Source organism: Rousettus aegyptiacus, unplaced genomic scaffold (assembly GCF_014176215.1).
Source record: "Rousettus aegyptiacus isolate mRouAeg1 unplaced genomic scaffold, mRouAeg1.p scaffold_m13_p_5, whole genome shotgun sequence".
NCBI classification, from domain to species: domain Eukaryota; kingdom Metazoa; phylum Chordata; class Mammalia; order Chiroptera; family Pteropodidae; genus Rousettus; species Rousettus aegyptiacus.
In genome coordinates, this window is record NW_023416308.1 from 112,830,815 (window position 1) to 112,852,667 (window position 21,853).

A 21,853-nucleotide genomic window follows, 5' to 3' on the forward strand; every position below is an offset into this window, starting at 1 on the left:
AAATCTCAGCAGTTGTGTGTGTGTGTGTGTGTGTGTGTGTGTGTGTGTGTGTGTGTGTGTGTAGATTTGAGCTTGAAAACTTGAAAAGGTCTTGGGGACCCTTCGGAGTATACAAATTACATTTGGAAAACCATTAGCCTAAACTATTCGGGAATCCCACTCTGTTTCTAAGAGTAGGATTGCTTCTTTAAGGACAGGAAGAGTTAGATACTTGTGGGCATGGCTGCTACATATGTATATTTCATAATTTATTTAATCAAACTTGATTGAAGGACAGTTGCTAGTTCTGAGTATTTTTTTCTGGAATTACAAGTAACTTAAAAAACTCTCTAATGGTATAAATATACAAAGTGCATTTAATCATAAATATACAGCTTTGTGAATGTTCACATGGCAAGCCCAGTCATTTAACCATCACCCAGCTCAAGAAACAGAACATGACCACTTCCAAGTGTAAACATTTTGACTTGAACAACACAAAATTAGTTCTGCTAGTTTTTAAATTTTGTGCAAGTGAAATAATACAGTATGTACTCTCTCATACAGAGTTCCTTTGCTCACCATTGTGTGGCATTTCCTCTATGTTGCATTTGTTACAGATCGTTTACTTTCATTGTATGTCGTTCCATTGTGGGACTGTATCCATATTACTGCTGATGGGCATTTGGGTGGCTTTTAGTTATTGACCTTTATAAATAGTGCTGCAATGTATGTTTTATTAGAACTTTATTGAGTCATAATTCATATGACATAAAATTCACCTAGTTCAGGTGTACAATTCTGTATGTAGATTTGCTTTTTCTGGACATTTTATAAATAGACTTGTACATACAATATGTGTTTTTTGTTTCTGTGCCTCTCTTTTTACTTAGCATAAGAATTTTGAGATTAATCTATTTTGTAGCATGTATCAATATTTTCATTCCTATGTATGGAAATACACCATTTGATTTATTTATTACCTGATCTACTTTTTGGTACTATGAATAATGACGTTTTGAATATGCATTGGCAGGTTTTAAAGTGAACAAATGTTTTTTATTTTGGGGGGGTAGATATTTAGGAATGGGATTGCCGGATTGTATGGTAAATATATGTTTAACTGTAAGAAATTGACATACATTTTTCCCTAGTGGCTATGACACTTGTGTTCCCATCATCAGTAGATGATGGTTTCTGTCTCTTCACCACCTTACCAATGTTTGTTATTGCCATTCCACTATTCTATCAAGCCAGCTGCTTCGGGATGGTTGAAACACAGTAAAACTAGTGAATTCCATGAGCACAGGCCCATTGCTACATTTCACTTGCTATGAACTGAGTTCCTTGATGGGAAGAAATGCCATGTCTTCTGCAAGTCCATGAATGGTAGTTTTGGCAGACGCATTGTGTGCAGGGGAGGCAAATCCATATCCAGAGTTAAGTGTCTATTCCAGTAAGAAAGAAACACTGCCATTTCTGTTAAGGAAGTGTTCTAGTGTAGTGGCTACCTGCCACCAGGTAGCCGGCTGATCACCCTGGGGAGTGTGCCCATATCAAGGACTCTGGTGGTCTCTCCCTCTAGCCGATTTAGTCACTCAGATTGGCCTTGATGTGAGATTCTGAGTTTAGTTTCATCAGTCTCTGCTCTGCAGCTACAGGGGATATGGGTTTCAGGGAAGGCATAAAACGTTTCAGATTATTTATGTGGTGCTTGAGCTGGGAATTTGAATCCCTGAGCACATCCTTATCTTTCCCTACTTTATCCAGTGCAATTTAGGAGCAACTAGCCAATCTCATACTTATTTGAAATGTTCTAAGGTATCAAATACATGATCACCATAACTTGGTCTCTTAGAAGTATTGGATTAGGGGTATCCACTTATTTCTGTTGTCACGTCATGCTATCGATTTCTGGTGCTCACGTTAGAGTCTTTGGTGCCTTTAAATCAAATCAGATTAGAGAACCAATTTCAGAAACCTCGGAACCAATTCAGAAAACTCATCCTGAAGATTCTCTTCCTGTAGAATCACTATCAGTAGCAGAGTCTGCATAAGTCAGGATTCCTCAGAGAAATCAAACCAATGGGATACGTTTATATAAGGATTTATTTTAAGGAATTAGCTCACATGATTGTGGAGGTCGTCAAGTTCAAAATCCATAGGGCAAACCAGATTGGAAATTCAGGTAAGAGGTGTTGCTGTCTTGAGTCTAAAATCCACACTGCTGGGAACTTGGGTTTCTATGTTGCTTTCTTGAGGACAAATTTCTGTTCCATGAACCCTTTGCTTTTGGACCTATCCATGTATCGGTGGATAATTTACTCAGTCTACTTAATAAATGTTAATCACATCTAAAAAATATATTCGCAGCAACATCTAGAGTGGCATTTGATTAAACAGCTGGATACCATAGCCTAGCCAGCTCAACACAGAATTAACTATCACACCTCATGTCCCTAATTTGTGGCAGATTTTATGTTCTCTGTTACCTATGTCACTTTTGCTTTCTTCAGCCTTTAAGTTTCTCTTTTATCCCATTTCTTGCTCCATTTCTTATCCTGTTTCTTAACCCTTTCTGTTTTTCTTCCTTACAGATTTTCTCAGCTTCACACCTTTACAACGTTTTAATTTTTGCTATCCTTTAAATTTCCAAGAGCTTTTTAAAAAATTTTTTTAGTGTATTTTGTTACATGGTATACTGTTCTTTATCTAATGATATACTTGTCTTCCATTCTAGGATATATGCGTGTGTACATATTTCTGTTCCCTGAATTGCCCATTTCTCTCAAGTTGTTTTTCTCATTTGTTTATTTAGCTTCTCATTAAAGATTTTTTTCATTTCAGGTGTTCCCTAACTTTTTTTTGATTTTTAAAGTATTAAAATGCTAATTGGAAAGTCTGTGTATGCACAGATGTTTTACTCAAAAGACATCTCAAACATGTCCAAAATGGAATACATATTCTCTCTGTCTCAAAACAAGCAACAGAAAAACAGCTGATCTTTTTCTGTAAATGCTCCCACCATCCAATTGTTGAGGTCATAAATCTAGAAACTAAGTCCATGACACCTTTCTATTCTTTACTAAGTCATTCTTTACTTCTGTCTGGTCTGTTTCAAGTATTTTACATATTTCCAGTTCTTTCCATCTATAGTGCCTTTCTTTATCAAGCTATTATTTGTTGCCTTGTCTGTTGCAGTAGACTTAGCTGGTCTCCTTGAATCTACCCACCTAAGTTATTCTCTCGCAATCAGAATGAACATTAAAATGGGAAATCTGATCATGCCTTCCTACTTAAACTCTTCCCCTGGTTTCTGTGGCTGCCTTTTTTATTACGAATTATTTGGCCGCCTCAGTGACTTTTGTAAATGATGACAGTTTCTGTCATATTCTCTCTGCTCCAGTCATATTGGTCTTACTCCATTTGCCATCTCATGACATTTGCATGCACTCTTCCATCTTATTTCCCCTCCTCTCTATCACCTAGCTAGTAGTGGTCACTCATTCTTCAGAGTTCAGCTTGCTTTATTTAAACTGAAATGTTAAATTTTGAGCTAATTGTTAGCTGTAGAGACCATTAAGTTATTGAACACTGGTTTTCAGAGCTGCAGTTTCAAAGAGAAAGGATCCTTTTACTTTCTCAAACCTTTGTCTAAGCCATCTTTTAGTGTTTTAAGAGAGAATCGATTCACCTAACACCTATACTTTGAAAATAAGTGACACTAGGTTGTGATTCCAATTTTTATCTGTAGAAATTTTGTAAATGTTCATATCTCTTATTTGTCCCCTCAAGGCTCCAGTGGCTGGTGTCTGCTGGAAATGAAATAAAAACAGATGTAGTGAACAGTGAAGGAAATGACTAGAACAAGAAAGAAAAATCTGAATATTAACACATATACACACAATCTTGTTGATTTAAAAATGAGTAAACCAGATTGAAATGTACAAATCATTTAATTTCTTAAAGTTTGAAGATCTCTCAGCTTTTTTGCTGTTTTTTAATCATAAAAAAAACCCTCTAGTTTTCTGTTTTGAAACAAAATACTACATGCAATTTTAGACTAAAATTTCACTTATGGAATCATTCTTGTAGTCTTTTAGGTCACTGTATTACATAAATGGGGCCCTCTCTTGGTGCTTGAACCTAAGGCTAGGTGGTAATGAGTCCAGTCTGAAGGAAGCCCTTGGACTTGTGCTTTCCTCATTCCCTTTTATGTGGTTAGGTATGGTACATAGGAAGAATATAGACCCTGGACCTAGACCTGGGTTCAAATGCTAGCTCTACAACTTAATGCGTGAGCCTGGGGAACGTCAGTTGCTACTTGTTTTCCTCATCTATAAAGACAATAACACGATGGTTATAAGGACGAAATTTAAAAAGATGGGAAAAAACCAAAACTGCCAAGCACTTAACCAGTGTTTAAGGTTTATTAGTTTCTCAGAGGAAATGTAAGTATTTAAAGAAATGAGAAGACCTTTACTCTAGCTTTTTCCCACTCTATCAACCAACGGCCCCCTGTTTCATCCAATGGTCAATGTTAGCTTTGTAATCATGAACAAGTCATTTAATTTGTCTAAGCTCAAGATAGAAAAATGGGGTACCCTGAAAGAGGGCCAGGTCATGTTAGGATGACCCTTCTATCTTGAAGTATTTTATGCTCAAGTGGCTTTCGGAATTTGGCGAGTTAAGCGGTTTTGAAAGAATTATCCGTTGCTGTAGGATTGAGATAAATCCTACATTTCATCCTTTGCTGCCTAGAAGAATTAGGAGAAACATCCCTGCCAGGAGCACTAGCACCTTTCTATCTCAATTCGCACCGTCAGCCGCTCTCTTCCTCTTTCAAGGGTATGGTTCTACTCGCTGTGTCTGCAGGTCGCTCAGGTAGTGGCTTTCCTGGCGTTCCTCTTCACCTGGGCTGCGGTGGCTTTCCTCTGTTGGTACATGTCAAGAGTCTCCTCAGATCAACTGCTTTTGTGAGAAACAGCTAGAAATTGCCTTTCCAGTGCCACACAAGAAATTTGTTCTTTTCTATTTGATCACGATTGCTTATGCTAATGTGTGAATTACCCTTTTGCAGTTAATTTCTCTGGAAGCCTGACAGTCTTTTTTTTCCGTATACATATATAGAGAGGGGGACACGAAATTAATGAACAAAAATTAACTAAAAGCTTAAAATTCAGTGACATTTAATATATTTACAATGTCGTATACCCATTACCTCTGCCTGCTTCCAGACATTTTCATCCTAACCAAGTTAGACCCCTTAACTGATTTAAAAGCAGTCATTCCCTGTTTGCCCCTCTCCCCAGCCTCTAATAAAACATTAATCTGCTTTTACTTTAATTACCTTAAAACATTAAACCTACCTGTTCTGAATATTTTATATAAATGGAATCAATACAATATATAACTTTCAAGTCTTGCTTGTGTTGTATAGCATAATTTCAATATTTGTAGCATGTATTAGTACTTCATTTCTTTTTATGAGTAATACTCCAGTATATGGATATGTTACATTTTGTTTATTCGGTAGTTGATGGACATTTGTGTTTCCACATTTTGTCTATTGTGTATTTTATTGCTGTAAATATTACAAGTATTTGTTTGGATACCTGTTTCTAATTTGGGGGTATATCCTAGGAGAGGAAACGCTGAGTCGTGGTAATTCTATGTCTATGTTTTAGAGGAACTGCTATTTTCCACAGTGACTACCATTTTACATGCCCAGCCACAGTGTACAGAAATTCCAATTTCTCCACCTCCTCCAACTCTTGTTATTTATTTATTTTTTTATTATTATATAGCCATTTTAGTGAGTTTGAAGTGGTAATCTCATTGTGATTTTGATTTGCATTTCAAGAATAACTTACATTGAGCATCTTTTTGTATACTTTTTGACCATTTGCATACTTTTAGAGAAATGTGTATTTAAGTCCTTTGTCTATTTTTTAATTTGGTGGTTTGTCTTTTTGTTGTTGAATCGAGAGTTTTTAATATATTTTTGATATTAGACTCTTACTGGATATGTGACCTGCAAATATTTTTCCCCATTTCTTCACTTCTGAGAGTTTTTTAGCAATAGCGCTTAAATGTAGGTCTTTGCTCCATTTTGAGTTATTTTTTGTGTATGATACAAGGTAAGGGTCCAACTTCATTCTTTGCATGTGGATATCCAGTTGTCCCAGAACCATTTATTGAAGAGACTATTCTTTCCCCACTTATGTTCTTAGCAGTCTTGTTGAAAATAATTTGACCATAGATAATGGGTTTATTTCTGTCTGCTCAGTTCAGTTCCATTGGTCTATATGTCTAGCCTTTCGTCAGTACCACACTGTAGTACTAATAATTACTGTAGTTTTGACACGTCTTCAGTTTGAGAAGAACAAAGTGAGTCCTCCAACTTTGTTCTTTTTCAAGGTGGTTTTTGCTAATCTGAGTCCCTTGCATTTTCATATAAATTTTAGGATTAAGTTGTCAATTTCTACTGAAAAGGAATCTGGTATTTTCATAGAGATTATATTCAATCTGTCATTTTAGCAATATTTAAGTAGTTTATTCTTTTAAATTGTAAATGGAATCCTTTTCTTTCCTTTTTGGATTGCTCATCACCAGTATATGGAAAAACAACTAATTTTTGTTGAGTTTGTATTATGCCCCTTTGCTAAATTTGTGTTTCCTTTAATAATGTTTTTGTGAATTCTTTAGAATTTCCTTTAGAAATAAGGTCATTTTCAAAGAAAGGTAGTTTTACTTTGCAATTTGGGTGCTTTTTTTTCCCCTTGCTAATTGCTCTGGCTAAAACTTCCAGTACAGTCTTAAATAGAAATGTAGAAAGAGGACATCCTTGTCTTCTCCCTGACCCTAGGGAGAGAGTCTTTTGCCACTGAGTATATTAGCTCTGGGGTTTTGTTAAGTGCCCTGTCAGGTTGAGGAAGGTCCATTCTGTTCCTAGTTTGTTGTGTATTCTTACCATGAAAGTTTGTAATTTTGTCAAATGCTTTTACTACATCAATTGAGATGATCATGTGGACTTTTTTCCTTTAATCTGTTCACATATGGTTTATTCATGAGTTGATTTTTGTATGTTGTACAACCCTCAGAATCCTGGGATGCATTGCACTTGGTCATAGTTTGTTAACATGCTGCATAGTCTTAATTTGCTGCTGGATTCAGCTTGAGAAGGGTTAATGTTGATTCTTTAAATATTTAGTGGAATTCACCAGTGAAACCATCTGCTCCTGGACTTTTTTTTCCATTGGGAGGTTTTTGATTAATAAGTCGGCATCTTCACTAATTATAAGTATGTACAGATTTTCTCTTTCTTGAGTTAGTATGTATGTGTGTGGGAATTGTTTATTTTACATAGGTTATCTAACTCATTAGCATACAATTCTTCATTGTTTTCTCTTACAATCAATCCTTTTTATTTCTGTAAAGTTAGTGATAATGTCCTCACTTTTATTTAAAGGGTTAGTAATTGGAGTCTTCTCTTTTTTTTCCCTTAGTCTAGTTAAAGGTTTATCAATCTCATTGATCTTTTCAAAGAACTGACTTTTGATTCCGTTGATTTTTCTCTGTTGGTTTTCTTGTTCTACCTTTGTTTCCTTTCTTGTAGCTTTGGGTTTGGTTTGCTGCTTTTATTCCCTATCCCCCCCCCCCCTTTATTTAAGATATAAATTAGGTTATTGATTAGAAATGTGCTTTTTTTTTTTCTATTTAATGTAGGCATTTATGTATATAAATTTTCCTCTAAACAATGCTTTCACTGGATCTCATAAGCTATGGTATGTCGTGTTTTTATTTTAGTGCATTTTTAAGTATTTTCTAATTTATCTTGTGATTTCTTTAACCCATTGGTTGTTTAAGAGTGTGTTGTTTATTTTCCACATGCTCAGGAATTTCCTAGTTTTCCTTTTGATACCAATTTTTAGTTTCATTCCATTGTGATCAGAGAGCATTCCTTATATAATAACAGTCTTTTAAAATTGGAGGCCTGTTTTGTAGCCTAACATAGGTTCTACCTTGGAGAATCTTCTGTGTGTGTGTATTCTGCTGTTTTTGTGTGACGTATTCTTTATGTGTCTGGCCTAACTTTTTTGTAGTTTTGCTAAAGTCCTCTATTTCCTAATTGAACTTCTGACTAGTTATTCTATCCATTAAAGTTGTATTGAAGCATCCAATTTACTTTAGTACTACCTATTTCTCCCATCAATTGTCACATATTAGGTATCTTATATCTTGGTTGATTGACCCTTATTATCAGTATTCAGTGTCTGTCATATGAAAGTCTTTGACTTGAGCTCTGTATCGTCTGATAGCAATAGAGCTATTTGCAATGATAGAATTGATTCCCCCAGAAAAGATATTGAGCACTCCTGACTGTGATGTTATTTGGAAATAGGATCTTTGCAGACAGACAGGTCTTTGTGGTGATTTCTTATGACCGTCCTAGGAAACTAATGCAGAAGAAGAGTGTTGCTGCAGCAGAATACCTAAAAATGTGGAAACGGTTTTGGTTAATGGCCAGTGGCTGGGAGAATTCTGAGGCACTTAATCAAAAAGAGCAACCTACATTGCCTCGAGGTTGGCAGACAGATGTGGGCATTCAAGGCGACCAGGGGAGGCCTTAGAAGGAAGCAGTGAACATGTTACTGGGCAGCAGAGGAAAAGTGATCCTTGTAACACAGTGGCAGAGCACTTGTCTGAATTGTGCCTGTTGGGTGAAAAGTGGAACATCGAAGTGATTAACTTGTATATGTACTGAGAAGATTTCCAAGCAAAGTGTGGGAAGTGCAGCCTGGTTTCTACTTGCTGCTTATACTAAAATGTGAGAGGGAAGAGAGAAATCAAGGAATGAGCCGTTAGGTAAAAAGGAACCAGCACTTGCTATCTTTCTGTGTTGTGTGCCCATTAATATAGATTTTTAATTATTGTTTTATACATTTGTCTTGTGACCCACGTAGGGGAAAAAGTTACAAACCAAAAATACAATAATACTAGTTTATATTTACTTATGTTATTACCTTTATAGCTGTTTTCATTTCTTCATATGGCTTTGAGTTACTGTCTAGAGTCCTTTCATTTCAGCCTTTCAGACTCTATAGCCTTCCTTCCTTTTTTCCTTCCTTCCTTCCTTCCTTCGTTTTCATTTTAAAAAGTTAGACATTTATACAGTTCATGAAGCTATCCGCCCAATTACTCTAGCACCCATCTGGTGTTACACACAGCCACTGCAATAATGTCGACTTTGTGCCATGTGCTATGCTCTAAATCCCTGTGACTGTTTTTTAACTATTAATTTGTGCTGCTTCTTCCCTTCACCTTTTCCCTATAGCATTTCTTGTACGGCAGGAGCAACAAACGGCTTTTGTTTATCTAGGAATGTTTTAATTTCTCCTTCATTTTTAATGGTAGTCCCTCTGCTTTCTGGTCTCCATGGTTTCTGATGGGAAACAGGCTGTTAATCTTACTGAGCATCCCTTATACCTGATAAGTCACTTACTTCCTTGCTGTTTTCAGGATTCTCTCTTTGCCTTTGAGTTTTCGACAGTTTGATAATAATGTATCTTGTTGTGGAGCTCTTAGTTTATCCTTTTTGGAGTTTGTTGAGCATCTTATTTGTGTAAATTCATGTCTTTTAATTTGGGGAAGTTTTTGGCCTTTATTTCTCCCAAGTATTTTTTTCTGCTTCATTTTCTGTGCTCCCTTTGGGACTCTCGTGTATGTTGGTATGCTTGCCGGTCCCACAGGTATTTCAGGCTCTGTTTTTCTTCATTGCTTTTTCTGTCTGTTCTCCAGACTAGAGACGCTCAGTTGACCCATCTTATAGTTGGCTGATTCATCTCCTTTCTCAAATCTGCTGTTGGGGGAAATCCTCCACTAAATTTTTATTTTAGTTACATTTTTTAGCTCCAGAATTTGGTTCCTTTTTACAAATACTATCTCTACTGACTCTCTATCTGTTGTAGCACCGTTCTCCTGGTTTCCTTTAGTTCTTTGTCAGTGGTTTCCTATAGCTCTTTGAGCATATTTTTTTAAAAGACCATATTCTTTGTCTTGTGTGGTCTCTAAAAGCTGTTTCCTTTAGCTTGTTGTGTTCAACAAGTAATTTGACAGAGATTTCCTTAAATGTCTTGCTTAACTTTTTCTTGATTCAGTGTTTACTTGATTGCTGTAAACCTTTCTCAAAGGGTTTCCAGAGTTGTTACAAAATTGATTCTGGCAGAGAGGGATGGAGGGAAGAAAGAAGGAGGAAAGAGGGGAGAAAGAGCGTGTGAGAGTGTGTGTGTATTTCTATTGAAGGACGTTTTTGCTGACATCACTTTCTGACAATTTTTTTAAGACGAGTTTTGGGGGATGGATGTGGTATTCAATAAGATAGGTTATTATGCTTTATTTCCAAGGATAAGCAGTTCTCATCAGGTTGCTATCGTTAGTCCAGTGGCTATGATCCACAGGATGAGAAGGGGTGGGCTCACAGTTCTTTCATCATGAAGAAGAAGAGCTCTTTGTGGGATACAGGAAAGTTGTAGAGTGTGTTTAAAGTCCAAACTAGCGTAGTTGGGTTGAATAAATTTTCCTTCCATTGTTTAATGTTATAATACTTCATGGAAAGTATTGACTGACTCCCTTTAAAAAAATTCTTTTGAAAGCAGTCATTACCTATATGTAAAAGTCCTTGATTACTGGTCACAAGACAGGATTTTTAGATCTAAGTCTGCTTAGCCAGTTTCGCGATCAGGTTGTCTTCTTTGGCCTTCCAGTTACTTTATGATGGGTAAAACTTATTAGATTGTTGTTAGACTAGAACATTTTTAAGATGTTTTCAACTCTAGCCCTTTATTATTTTATTTTGATGCTTAAAGTAGCTCAGCAGAAGGGTAGGAAACAGAAAGGAAAACCAAACAGAAATGTACATCTGATTTAATAATTATGGTAGGTTCGTAAGAAGTTCCCACTGTTGGTCATCACTACATTTCAAACTAATTTTATTCTGTTACCTGAATGTATTCTCATAAAACCTTTAAACAGTATAGTTAAAGCTGAAGTAGCTCCTAGTCACAACCTCGTTCCATAGTGGAGGAAGCTGTATTTTACACATCTTTTTACACATACACAATGTCTTTATATATTTTTTCATTTAACAATGTTTTTGCCAGCAATTAATGTCAGTTTTTATAGATCCTCAATGTAACATTCCACCTTGGTAATATCGCATGGTTTCAACACTTCCTTGTTGTTGGAGGGTTAGGTTATTTTCATTCTTTATCTGTTATAAACATGCTCAGTGAACCACTGTGTGCTAGTTTGTTTTCCTAGAGTAGAAGCTTCAAGATGGAATTGATGGGTTTATTTTTGGACCTTCCCCAAAGATGACTAGTGTTTATCAATTTCTTGCATTATCTTTCCAGATGCTACTATTACTGTAAGAAGCATATTACATATATAATATTTGGGTATTACATGAATATGAGATTTTTGCATAATAAAGTGTCATGGACTTGATTTCCATGCTGTTGCCCATTGACTAGATGTATCAAAATTCATATAACCAGTCCCCTCCTGATATTTAGTTTTCTACTCTTCTACTCCTAAAAACAATGCTGTAATGACTATATGTGTCATTTTTTAAGTGATTATGGTTTTGTAGGATAAATTTCTAGTAGCAGAAATTAATGTGAAGAGCTGCATTTATAATTCTGGTAGATATTGCCAAATTGTCCTTCATAGAGGCTTTGCTAGTGCACATGCCCTGGTCTGTGTTGGATGCCTGTCGTGCCACAGCCTGGTCTGCGTGCTGTGCTGTCAAGCATTTGGATTATTGCCTATGTGATAAGGAACAATGGTGTCACACTATCATTTTCATTTAAATTTCTATTATTATGAGTGAATTGAGCTTTTTTGTTGTTTGTATGTTTGAAAGCCATATTTTTTACCAAGTTGTCATTTTTATATTGGGCCGTTAGACTTTGCCTATAATGGAATTTGCCATGCAGAAAATTTTTATGTAGTCAGCTATATCAGTCTTATGATGTGAAATTTTCTGCTATTCTTAAGGCCTTTTCCATTTTGAGGTTATTAAAAGACTCTTCCATAGTCGAAATAGGCTAATTTTTAATATACTAACTTATGTAGAGATAAGTAATAAGCTACTCTAGGTTTGAAAGCCAGTTTCTTGCTACATTTTTTATATCTGTTGCACAGAAGGAGGTGACCCTACCTTATCTAATTCTCCCTTAAAAGCCTGGGGAAATATAGGATAACAGTAGCCGATGGTGCGTGTGCGCCTGTGTGCGGCGTCTTATAGAACAACTGGAAGAGAACGGCACCAGGGCTGGCCTTGGTCGCATTTTGCCCTGTAGGTTAACTTAAACTGGGGCCGCGATTTCTAAGTGAAACTGCAAGAGTCGAGGGGAGGCGTTCGTGGTATGGAGCTCCTCTTCAACGTCAGCGGTTAGAACATCCAGACCTGTGATTCTTTTCAAGCTACTGTATTTCCAGTCATCTTTCTGGGATCACTCACTTTAGATTTTCTTGTCTTAGATCTAAATGTTAGATTTCCATGAATTGAATTACTTTGGTATATTTTACATGCTCCTCTTAGCCATCCACTTTTTAGTAGACAAAGCAGTATAAAATTAACCACTTTACAAGATGAAGTTTTTTCTTTAGAGAGATGACAGTAAGGATATGTTTTATTTGATTTTTCTCTCATTTTGTGTTTTCTGTTATTTCATTTAAAAATCTAAGCGTTCTTCCCCTGAAAAAAAATTCCACCTTTCATTGAGTATATTTACAATATCAGGTATACAGAGATGGTTATTGGTTAACTGTAAACTTAAAAATGGTATATGTTTTCATCTAGATCCCAAGGAAGAGAAAGAGGAAGAAGACGATTCTGCCCTCCCTCAGGAAGTTTCCATTTCTTCAGCGAGGCCCAGCCGGGGCTGGCGCAGTAGCAGCAGAACGTCTATCTCTCGGCATCGCGACACAGAGACCACCCGAAGCTCTAGGTCCAAGACTGGTTCGTTGCAGCTCATCTGCAAGTCAGAACCCAATACAGATCCACTTGATTATGGTACAGTGCAAGTAGAGTGTGGTTATTTTAAGAACCAGGGGCCTACTGATTTTACACGTACTGCTGAACATTTTCCAAAACAGCTTGACTTTCAGGGAAGGGTGGTCTAGGAAGGGGTTCCTTTTTGACAATTTGCAAATGTTCTCCTTTTGTGGGATTACTTCAGATAGTAATTTGCTTCGAGTCTCTCGGCTACAGGGAGAAAATATACCTACATAAGTCTCGTTTTGGCTTTATTTTTCCAGATGTTGCAGAAGAGCATCAATCTCCAGGTGGCATTAGGTAAGAAACTTTTCATACTTAAACCCTTGGGAAACTAGAGTACAATCATATTAAACGATTCAAAGTTGTTTTCTACTTGAACATATTTTGAACTGTAACAGAAATTAACTTCAGTTTTGGCATTCGGTTTAGGTTTCGCTTTGTCAATGAGAGCTTTAACCATGTAACCTTTAGTTTTGTAGTTTAGAAATTATCTTGAGTATCTTCTGTGTTCTGGCTTATTCCATGCTAGACGGTAATATGAAATGTGAGTGTTTTAGACCAGGGTATTGACATTTTATCAGTATATTGGGTGATAAGTCATGTGAATTTTTTTTCCTGTGTGTGGATGCATCTTTTTTAATACAGCAGATTACAAGACATGATATTATAGAGTTGATTGATTTTTAACTCTCATGTTATTGAGTAGTCGTTACTTTATTTAATGAAGCGATAGCATATCTAGGATTTTTAGTACTAGATCTTCAAGATGAAGGAGTTGGATTGCAGTTCAACTAGACTAAAGATAAAAAGTCTAGATAACTTCTTGTGACTCTTTGGCTACCTTTAAAAAATTTACCAAATAAAATCCAGTGCTCTCTTTGGTAGCATGTATACTAAAAGTAGGAAATCGAATTTTCTTAGATATAATCCTTATACTAGAATTTCTAATCTTTATTTGCTTCTTTTTAGTAGTGATGAGGAGGAGGAGGAAGAAGAGATGTTAATCAGTGAAGAGGAAATACCATTCAAAGATGACCCAAGAGATGAGACCTACAAACCCCATTTAGAAAGGCATGTCTCATTTTACTCTAGATATGTCAATGAAAAATGAGTTAGGAAATAACTGTTGCCATGCTTTTATTTTGTTGTCTTGCCAAACTAATGGGTATAGACTTAATTTTAAATGTATAATTAGTTATGCACCAATTGCAAATCTAACATTATCTTATTACCCCCCTGTACAGCCCTTTCTTTGATTTATCTAACTTCGTTTTGATCATATCCATATTGTTATGATGTCTGCATATTTTATCATGATAAGATATCATGAATTGTGTGAGTGCTTAGCATTTTCTACTTTTGCCTCGTTTTTCTTTACAACTATAGTGAGATTTCATTCTAGAGCATCATTAGACTGGGGAGTCATCCCATAGGTTTTAAATACATATTACTGTGCATATGAGAAATTGTTGTCTGGAAATCACATTTCATGAGCTAAGGATCATAATTTTACAGTAAATCAGTGGTAACACCAGGCTTTACTTTGTTGTTAGTTTTCCTTGAAAAGATCCTCTGCTAGTTAACAATGTTGAAATGTATTTGTGTTTTCAGGGAAACCCCAAAGCCACGGAGAAAATCAGGGAAGGTGAAAGAAGAGAAAGAGAAGAAAGAAATTAAAGTGGAAGTAGAGGTAGAGGTGAAAGAAGAAGAGAATGAAATTAGGGAGGATGAGGAACCTCCTAGGAAGTGAGTGGGCAATTACTATTAAAATGGAAACCTAACAGATTTTCATAGTGGAACAAAGGGTGTGGGCGTGTGAGGAGGGATGTTGACATACTCATATTGCTGCCCCAAGCAGCTGACAGTTTTATTGCAGAGACTCTTCTCAAACATATGAAAAGTTTAATGCAAAGCAGTCCTTAAAAGACATACAAACAAGTGGATAAGAGAGTGGGTATAGGGATGCAGAGAGAGTAGAACAGCAAGAAAAAGTGTGGCAAATGTTGACCTTCGAAAGAAGGGCCATAAGGTAAATGACATAATAACCTTGACCAGATAAGAATTTTCTGTCTGGCAACAATTTCCTGTTGAAGAAATAAGATTTTTTCAAGTGGTTAGGCTTTTCAGTTCTGTTGCAAGGAGAGTATAGTTTACATTTTGGGGGGTTTTAGGTGATACACTCTTTTTACTCTACTTTTTAAATTGACAAAATTTAAGTCATAAACTTTTCACGGAAACAGCTCTTCAAGTAGTAACTTTAAGGTTTATCCCATGTTCCATAGTATTATATAATTTGTGGACGGTGTATATTAAATTGTGATACAGACTTATTTGAAAGTGAAATTAACTTCAGAGTGAAACCTTTGGTTTGCAAGATATGTCTGTGACTTTATGTGTTCTGAGTTGCCCTTTGTTTCTGCCACCTGTGCTTTGGTCTTGAGTATTATGTTTACAGCAATCCTTCACTCCAGCTTCAGTCTGGAACATGTGGGCAGTTTGTTGATTCTGTTTTAATTATAGGAGAGGAAGACGACGAAAAGATGACAAAAGTCCACGATTACCCAAAAGGAGGTGAGAATTTATCCTCCTACTGTGTTGTACCTTTTTTCTGGTGGGTAGACACTTGACTCACATATTTAGTCATCATAATCCTGCAGGAATGGCTATTCAAAAACTTCACAAAAGCAGTTTCACTAATGTTCTTGATTCAGAGTTACTATATTTTTATTTCCACTGCAGGATCTTAAAGTTTCTAAATATTTTAAGAGTTCTTTACCTTTTGGGAGGTTGCTGGTTTATTTTGCTTTGTTTTTTATAAACGTTATTAAACATTTGGCAATTTCTCATTACTTCTAACATAAATTCTACACAAGCTATATACTAGTAAAGAGGTTTTAATTCTTCGTACTATACACTTACTATTCTCTAATATGCACTTTCAGTGAAAAGCAACAGACTGCCTCTTTTGCTAACTTTTCTCCTCCATATTGATAATAGAAAAAAACCTCCAATCCAATATGTTCGTTGTGAGATGGAAGGATGTGGAACCGTTCTTGCTCACCCTCGTTATTTGCAGGTCAGTGAAGTCGTTATGTAAGGCAGCCTTTTAGGTCACGCTCCATTACTAACTCTCATAGTTCTTGAAGCTATAATTCATGAACTTGTGTAGGCTTTGTCATTGACATGCAATGTCAAGAAAATCTTTAAATGTAAAATTACTTCAGTCATTGTGTTTAAAAAAAAAAAAAATGTTTAACAACATGAGCCCAAATGGAGGATTTCCTAGGAATCTTGGAAAATTCTAGTGTTTCCCTTCGTGGTGTAAATACTTCTGATATAAGAGATGATTGTAACGACATACCAAAACACAGATGAACAAATTTTATTTTAATGTGTACTTTTTAAAAATAAAATTAGTAACTCAACCAGTGATTTATTGAATACTATTTATAATAAATTTGAAAATTTTAGGTTTTTTTTAACATGAGTAAAGATACAACTTTAGGTCTGGCAGAAAACATGAAAGTGAAATACTAATTACTAAAGCTTAAGAAATGCCTGTTTGATCTTCAGTTTAGCAGCAAGTATAATATGAGATTAAGGCCTGACTCTGGCTCTGTTATACTAACAATAGCTAGTATTCTTTTGCTATGTGCCATTTGCTGCACTAAGCACCATACCATATGTAATCTCTAGATCCCCACAAGAACAGTGTAAGACAGTTATCGCGATCTGTTTTAGAAATGAGAACGGCAGTTTACAGTGTCTAAGTATGTATCACCTGGTTTCACACTGCTAGTAAACGGCAAACCCAGATTGGAATCCAAGCCCGTTGCCACAGCCGATGTCCTTCAGCCACTTGATAGTACTGCCTCCCTTTCCTTCCTCAAAGTATTCGACCTTCAGTGCTCTTAACACAAAGTATTTGACCTTCAGTGCTTTTAACTTAGCAAAGGAGCAAGCATTCAAGCCTTAATTTTTATCCCTTTTCACTTTCTTTTACTGTTTAGCACCACATTAAATATCAGCATTTGCTGAAGAAGAAATATGTATGTCCCCATCCCTCCTGTGGGCGACTCTTCAGGCTCCAGAAGCAACTTCTCCGACATGCCAAACATCATACCGGTACTTTTTAAACAAAATGTTTATCAAGTAGCTAATGCACTACACTTTTAAGTGTAGATTGGTAGTGATATTTTTTTCTACCATAAATCTTAAAAGAGTCTACAGTCAAGTGTGGGAGAAAGGTGGGAAAAAAGGTAATAAAACAAATTTTACAGGGGATGAATAAACTAGGGCTTCTAATTGTTTTCCTTTGACTTCTTTGAGTTGAACTTCCATGACATTGCTCATGGTCTTCTTTTGAGTACACACTGTATCGACTGTGGACCAGACACTTTCTTTACATATATTGTTGTTTAGCCATCCATTCAGCCTCACCAGGTTTGCTTGTATTGGCCTTGTTTGACATCCAAGAAACCAGAGGCTTAGCGACATTAAGTAATTTACTTGTATTCACACAACTAGTTTTTAGCAAAAGCAGGATTTTTTAATTCCAATTCAGGTAGATGCTTATAGTGGCTCTTATGGTTTGAAGTGAGGATTATGAAGAGCAAGCGTAAATGGTAGAGAGGTTTGCTTATAGTTTATGGTAACTACTGAATAGCTCCTGGGACTTCTGCTGCTATTGAATTCACATGTAACCCTATGTAGGAGCTGTTTGACTCAAAAAGAGAAACTGAATGTCTCAGTAATACACATTATAAAGTGAATTCAAATTCCACTCATTTTTAGCTACTGATAATCTCAGTGCAGTGTAGCTAATGGGAAGAACTTGGCTGGATATTAGAGCTAGTCAAATATATGCTGGACACTTGATTATTACATGTTACTTTCTCAAGTTGTAGAAGGTAAGTCTAGGAATTCCAGTTACAGAGGTGCCCTTCATGTCTCCTGCCCAAGGTCATACTGATGTATGTCCCCTTGGCATCATTTACTGAATGCGTGACTAAGGCAAATCAAGAAGAATAATGAAACCAGTATGATGGGTTATTATAAAAAGGAAATGAGATAACATATAAGGTGCTAATTATTGCACAGGGCCTGACACGTGGTAGACTTTCAAAATACCAGTCTTAATTATTCCAAAGTCTATAGTGTTTGAATTATGTTATGTTTCTTCAGAGACAATGCTGTCTGTGCTGTTTCTTGCTAGGTGCTGCCATTTTTCCACATTTTTTTCTTCCTGTTAAACTATTTTATTCTGTAGAAAAGTACTTTCTGACAACCAGTTTTTAGACTATTATAGCTAAATGTCGTAAGTCTACAACAACAGTCACTTTTAGAAATTCAGTTAATTCCAAATATTAATATTTGGTTAATACAATGTTATGATATCAGTGTTGTGAGTTTTCCTTTTCCAAATTAGTACATGTGGACTTCCTTTGAAAATACAATTTATTTAAGCAAATGGATACCCCACCAGTTTGCCATGATGCCACTGTGGAACTGAAAAAATAGACAAGACCCAGGAGATACTGCGAGGCCCCCTGGGTTAGGAGTGTGTATTTTTAGAGCTTGCTACTTGTCCTGTAGAACACAGACCAACTAGCACTGGCATCACTGAGCTCTTGTTAGATACAGAGCATCAGGCCCTGCCTCAGACCTGCCGGTTCAGCATCTGCATTTAATTAGATCCCAGGTGATCCCTAAGCACATTCAAGCTTGAGAAAAACCTGTTTCCGCACACTTCGTTTTAAAACTGTTTGGGGTGAAGTATAGGATTAAATTCGTTATTGTTTGTTTTTTAACTTATCCTAGTGTTTTCACTCTTTGTGATAATCTTAAGTGTAAGGCATAGAAAATACAGTGTCATTCATTCAACAAATAATATCGAGCGTCTGTTTGTCTACTTTCTGGTGAAGAAAGTGATGAAGAAATAATTTAAGTCCAATACTCCTTTGCCTCTTAGGTTCCATACCCTATTAACATATTCATCAAAAATCCTGTGGAATTTGGGGGGCTTATGAAATGACAGAGGGAGGTAGTTGAATGGTGTAGAAGATATGGGGTAAGAGAATGAGGTAAATACAGGTACAATGAGATGTATTTGATAGCAACAATTTGTATCTTTTGAGAGAAATGTAAATTATTTCTCTCGCGTAACATTTTTTTAAACCTGAAGAGGATGATTACCACTTTAGATGTGGATTACTTTTCTTCTGGGGAATGCCAAATTCTTTTGTCATGGTGGTGGTTCTTTGGTCTGTTGTTGTTGTTGTTGTTGTTGTTGTTGTTGTTGTCTTTTGAAGGCCAAATTCTTTATACAGAAGCATTCAGCTTTCACAGTATGTGAAACACTTTTAAGGAATAAAATCTATGGAAAATGTAGTTGTTCACTTGCTAAGCGGTTCATCCAAGATCTGGATTACTGATAAAATTGAGATTATGATAGCGGTTCTCATATTTCTATCTAGGTTTTTTTGTTTCCTTGTTTGTTTGTTTAAACAGATCCTCGTGCTACTGAATGTATTAGTTTAAAAAAAAAAAAAAAAGATGAAAACTATATATTTCTTTTAAAAATTTTGTTTACCCAAGGGTTCATACATCGAACACTGTGTTGCTTTTACTCTACATTGACCTACTTGATCGTCTGCTTGCTTATTGTACACCAGGAAGAAAATTCTTAGAGGGATTCTAAATGGAACACTAACCACATTACTTTTCTTAGATCAAAGGGATTATATCTGTGAATACTGTGCTCGGGCCTTCAAGAGTTCTCATAACCTGGCAGTGCATCGGATGATTCACACTGGCGAGAAGCCATTGCAGTGAGTATTTACTGGTGAACCTCTGGCTGAGAAGTACCTGTGCCCCACCTGAGGGCTGGCTCCTTTACAAACATTTCAGCTGCCACTATTCTTTATTTTTTTATAGCAGATTAAAGTGGGCAGCGTTTGGGGGAACTACTTAGTGACCTTTTTCTATCTTTCAGACAAACAGAAGAAATCAGATTAGTGTTCATCTAGTACCTTTTCCTTATCTTTCACAAGAAGTATATGTTACTGACTGTTGCTTGTAAATGTGATCTCTGCATTCCCACGCTGACTCTGAATTGAGAGCTTTTATTTCTCTGCGTGATCAGCCATTTCCTCTTCCACTCTCCTTAGATGCGAGATCTGTGGATTCACCTGTCGGCAAAAGGCATCCCTTAATTGGCACATGAAGAAGCATGATGCAGACTCCTTCTACCAGTTCTCTTGCAATATCTGTGGCAAAAAATTTGAGAAGAAGGACAGTGTAGTGGCTCACAAAGCAAAAAGCCACCCTGAGGTGCTGATCGCTGAAGCTCTGGCTGCCAATGCAGGCGCCCTCATCACCAGCACAGATATCTTGGGCACTAACCCAGAGTCCCTGACACAACCTGCAGACGGTCAGGGGCTTCCTCTTCTTCCTGAGCCCTTGGGAAACTCCACCTCTGGAGAGTGCCTCCTGCTAGAGGCAGAAGGCATGTCAAAGTCGTACTGCAGTGGGACGGAGCGGGTGAGCCTGATGGCTGATGGGAAGATCTTTGTGGCTGGTGGCAGCAGTGGCGGCACTGAAGGGCTGGTCATGAACTCGGATATACTCGGTGCTACCACAGAGGTTCTGATTGAAGATTCAGACTCTACTGGACCTTAGTAGCAGGGAAGACTTGGGGCACTGGGACAGCTCAGACTTTGTACTTAAAAGATAAAAAGGACAAAAAAAAATTTTAAGCATTTAAAATCTAGTAAAATAACTGAAGGGCCTGCTCTTTCCATTGTGGATCACAGCACACACACATACACCCACCCTTTCTCCCTCTCTTGTCCCCTTTATAAAATCGATGTTGCCTTTACCAGAGGCAGACAAAAAATAAGAAGCTCTTAAAGTGAGGGTCATCCTCATGCTCACTTCCAGCCAGGCGGACTTCCTGCTCGTCAGCAGATCCCCTTCTCCAGCCTGTAACTCTGATGTGCTCCGGGTCAGCTTTTAACTCTAATGGTGTGTTACTGTCCTCTGAACCCCTCCTCCTCTCCTGCCGCCCTGTGGTTCTGGCTTACCCACTGCAACACTGTCCCCTAACGTATCCTGTAATTCTAATCTCTAGAGGCTGGCAGCTTGACTTGGCACTTTAGGGCCCCTTAGGGTGAGCTGTTAAAACAGCACACATCTCTCATCCCTTTTCCTCCATTCCCCACCGGGTTTCGGAAAGGAAGGCTATCTGGGGACCACTTCCCTCCTCTCTGATCCCAGCAGCTCAGTCCCCCCCTCCTAACACGTCCATATGGTTCTCAGTGGTGCTCGCTTGCTTGGAAGCAGGCTCCCGAGAGGGAGGGGACTGCCCTCTGCGTGGTCTCTTTGACCATAGGACAGGGCTGTGTATCAGTGAGACAGTGAGTAAAGTCCCAGACTAATGGCAGAAATTTGCACTTTGAACATGTGTGTTTTTGTGTTGTGGAACCTGAGATTCCTTATTTATTAATGGAAAGCCTGATTTTTTTTTTTTTTTTTTTTTTTTTTTTTGTCTTTTTGCTATATTGTGTGGGGCTGGGAGAGAGTAGATTATTCTGACATGGGGTCCTTTCCGTAAGAGGTACTATTGAAGGCAAGATATAGGGTTGAAGAAGCACAGCCAGCCTCAAATCATAGCTCTCCAGTGGCCTTTAAGCTGGTCCTCAGCACTAATAAAATCACTACAGTAGGTTAGTGCTTTTTCGGAAGCCTAATTTTTAGGGAATAATGTTAGGTTTGTCGTAATTAGTGCTCTGTGAGTTTTTAGAGCAT

The 21,853-nt window shown here is 37.1% G+C and overlaps 1 protein-coding gene across 2 annotated transcripts in view; it reads left to right on the top strand.

Annotated features, from left to right (window-relative positions):
- The window catches only part of ZFP91 (ZFP91 zinc finger protein, atypical E3 ubiquitin ligase), a 33,142-nt gene extending 11,650 nt beyond the window's left edge, over window positions 1–21,492 (top strand). The window contains exons 3-11 of one of the 2 annotated variants that reach the window (XM_016119009.2): window positions 12,848–13,060; window positions 13,306–13,342; window positions 14,018–14,116; window positions 14,657–14,791; window positions 15,566–15,616; window positions 16,043–16,121; window positions 17,056–17,170; window positions 19,776–19,875; window positions 20,215–21,492. In XM_016119009.2, coding sequence (XP_015974495.1) covers window positions 12,848–13,060; window positions 13,306–13,342; window positions 14,018–14,116; window positions 14,657–14,791; window positions 15,566–15,616; window positions 16,043–16,121; window positions 17,056–17,170; window positions 19,776–19,875; window positions 20,215–20,725 — 1,340 coding nt within the window. In that variant the 3' untranslated portion in view covers window positions 20,726–21,492. Of the gene's footprint in view, window positions 1–12,847; window positions 13,061–13,305; window positions 13,343–14,014; window positions 14,117–14,656; window positions 14,792–15,565; window positions 15,617–16,042; window positions 16,122–17,055; window positions 17,171–19,775; window positions 19,876–20,214 lie in introns of both variants that reach the window. The other variant, XM_016119008.2, reaches the window with a different exon arrangement.
- The last annotated feature ends 361 nt before the right edge of the window (window positions 21,493–21,853 follow it).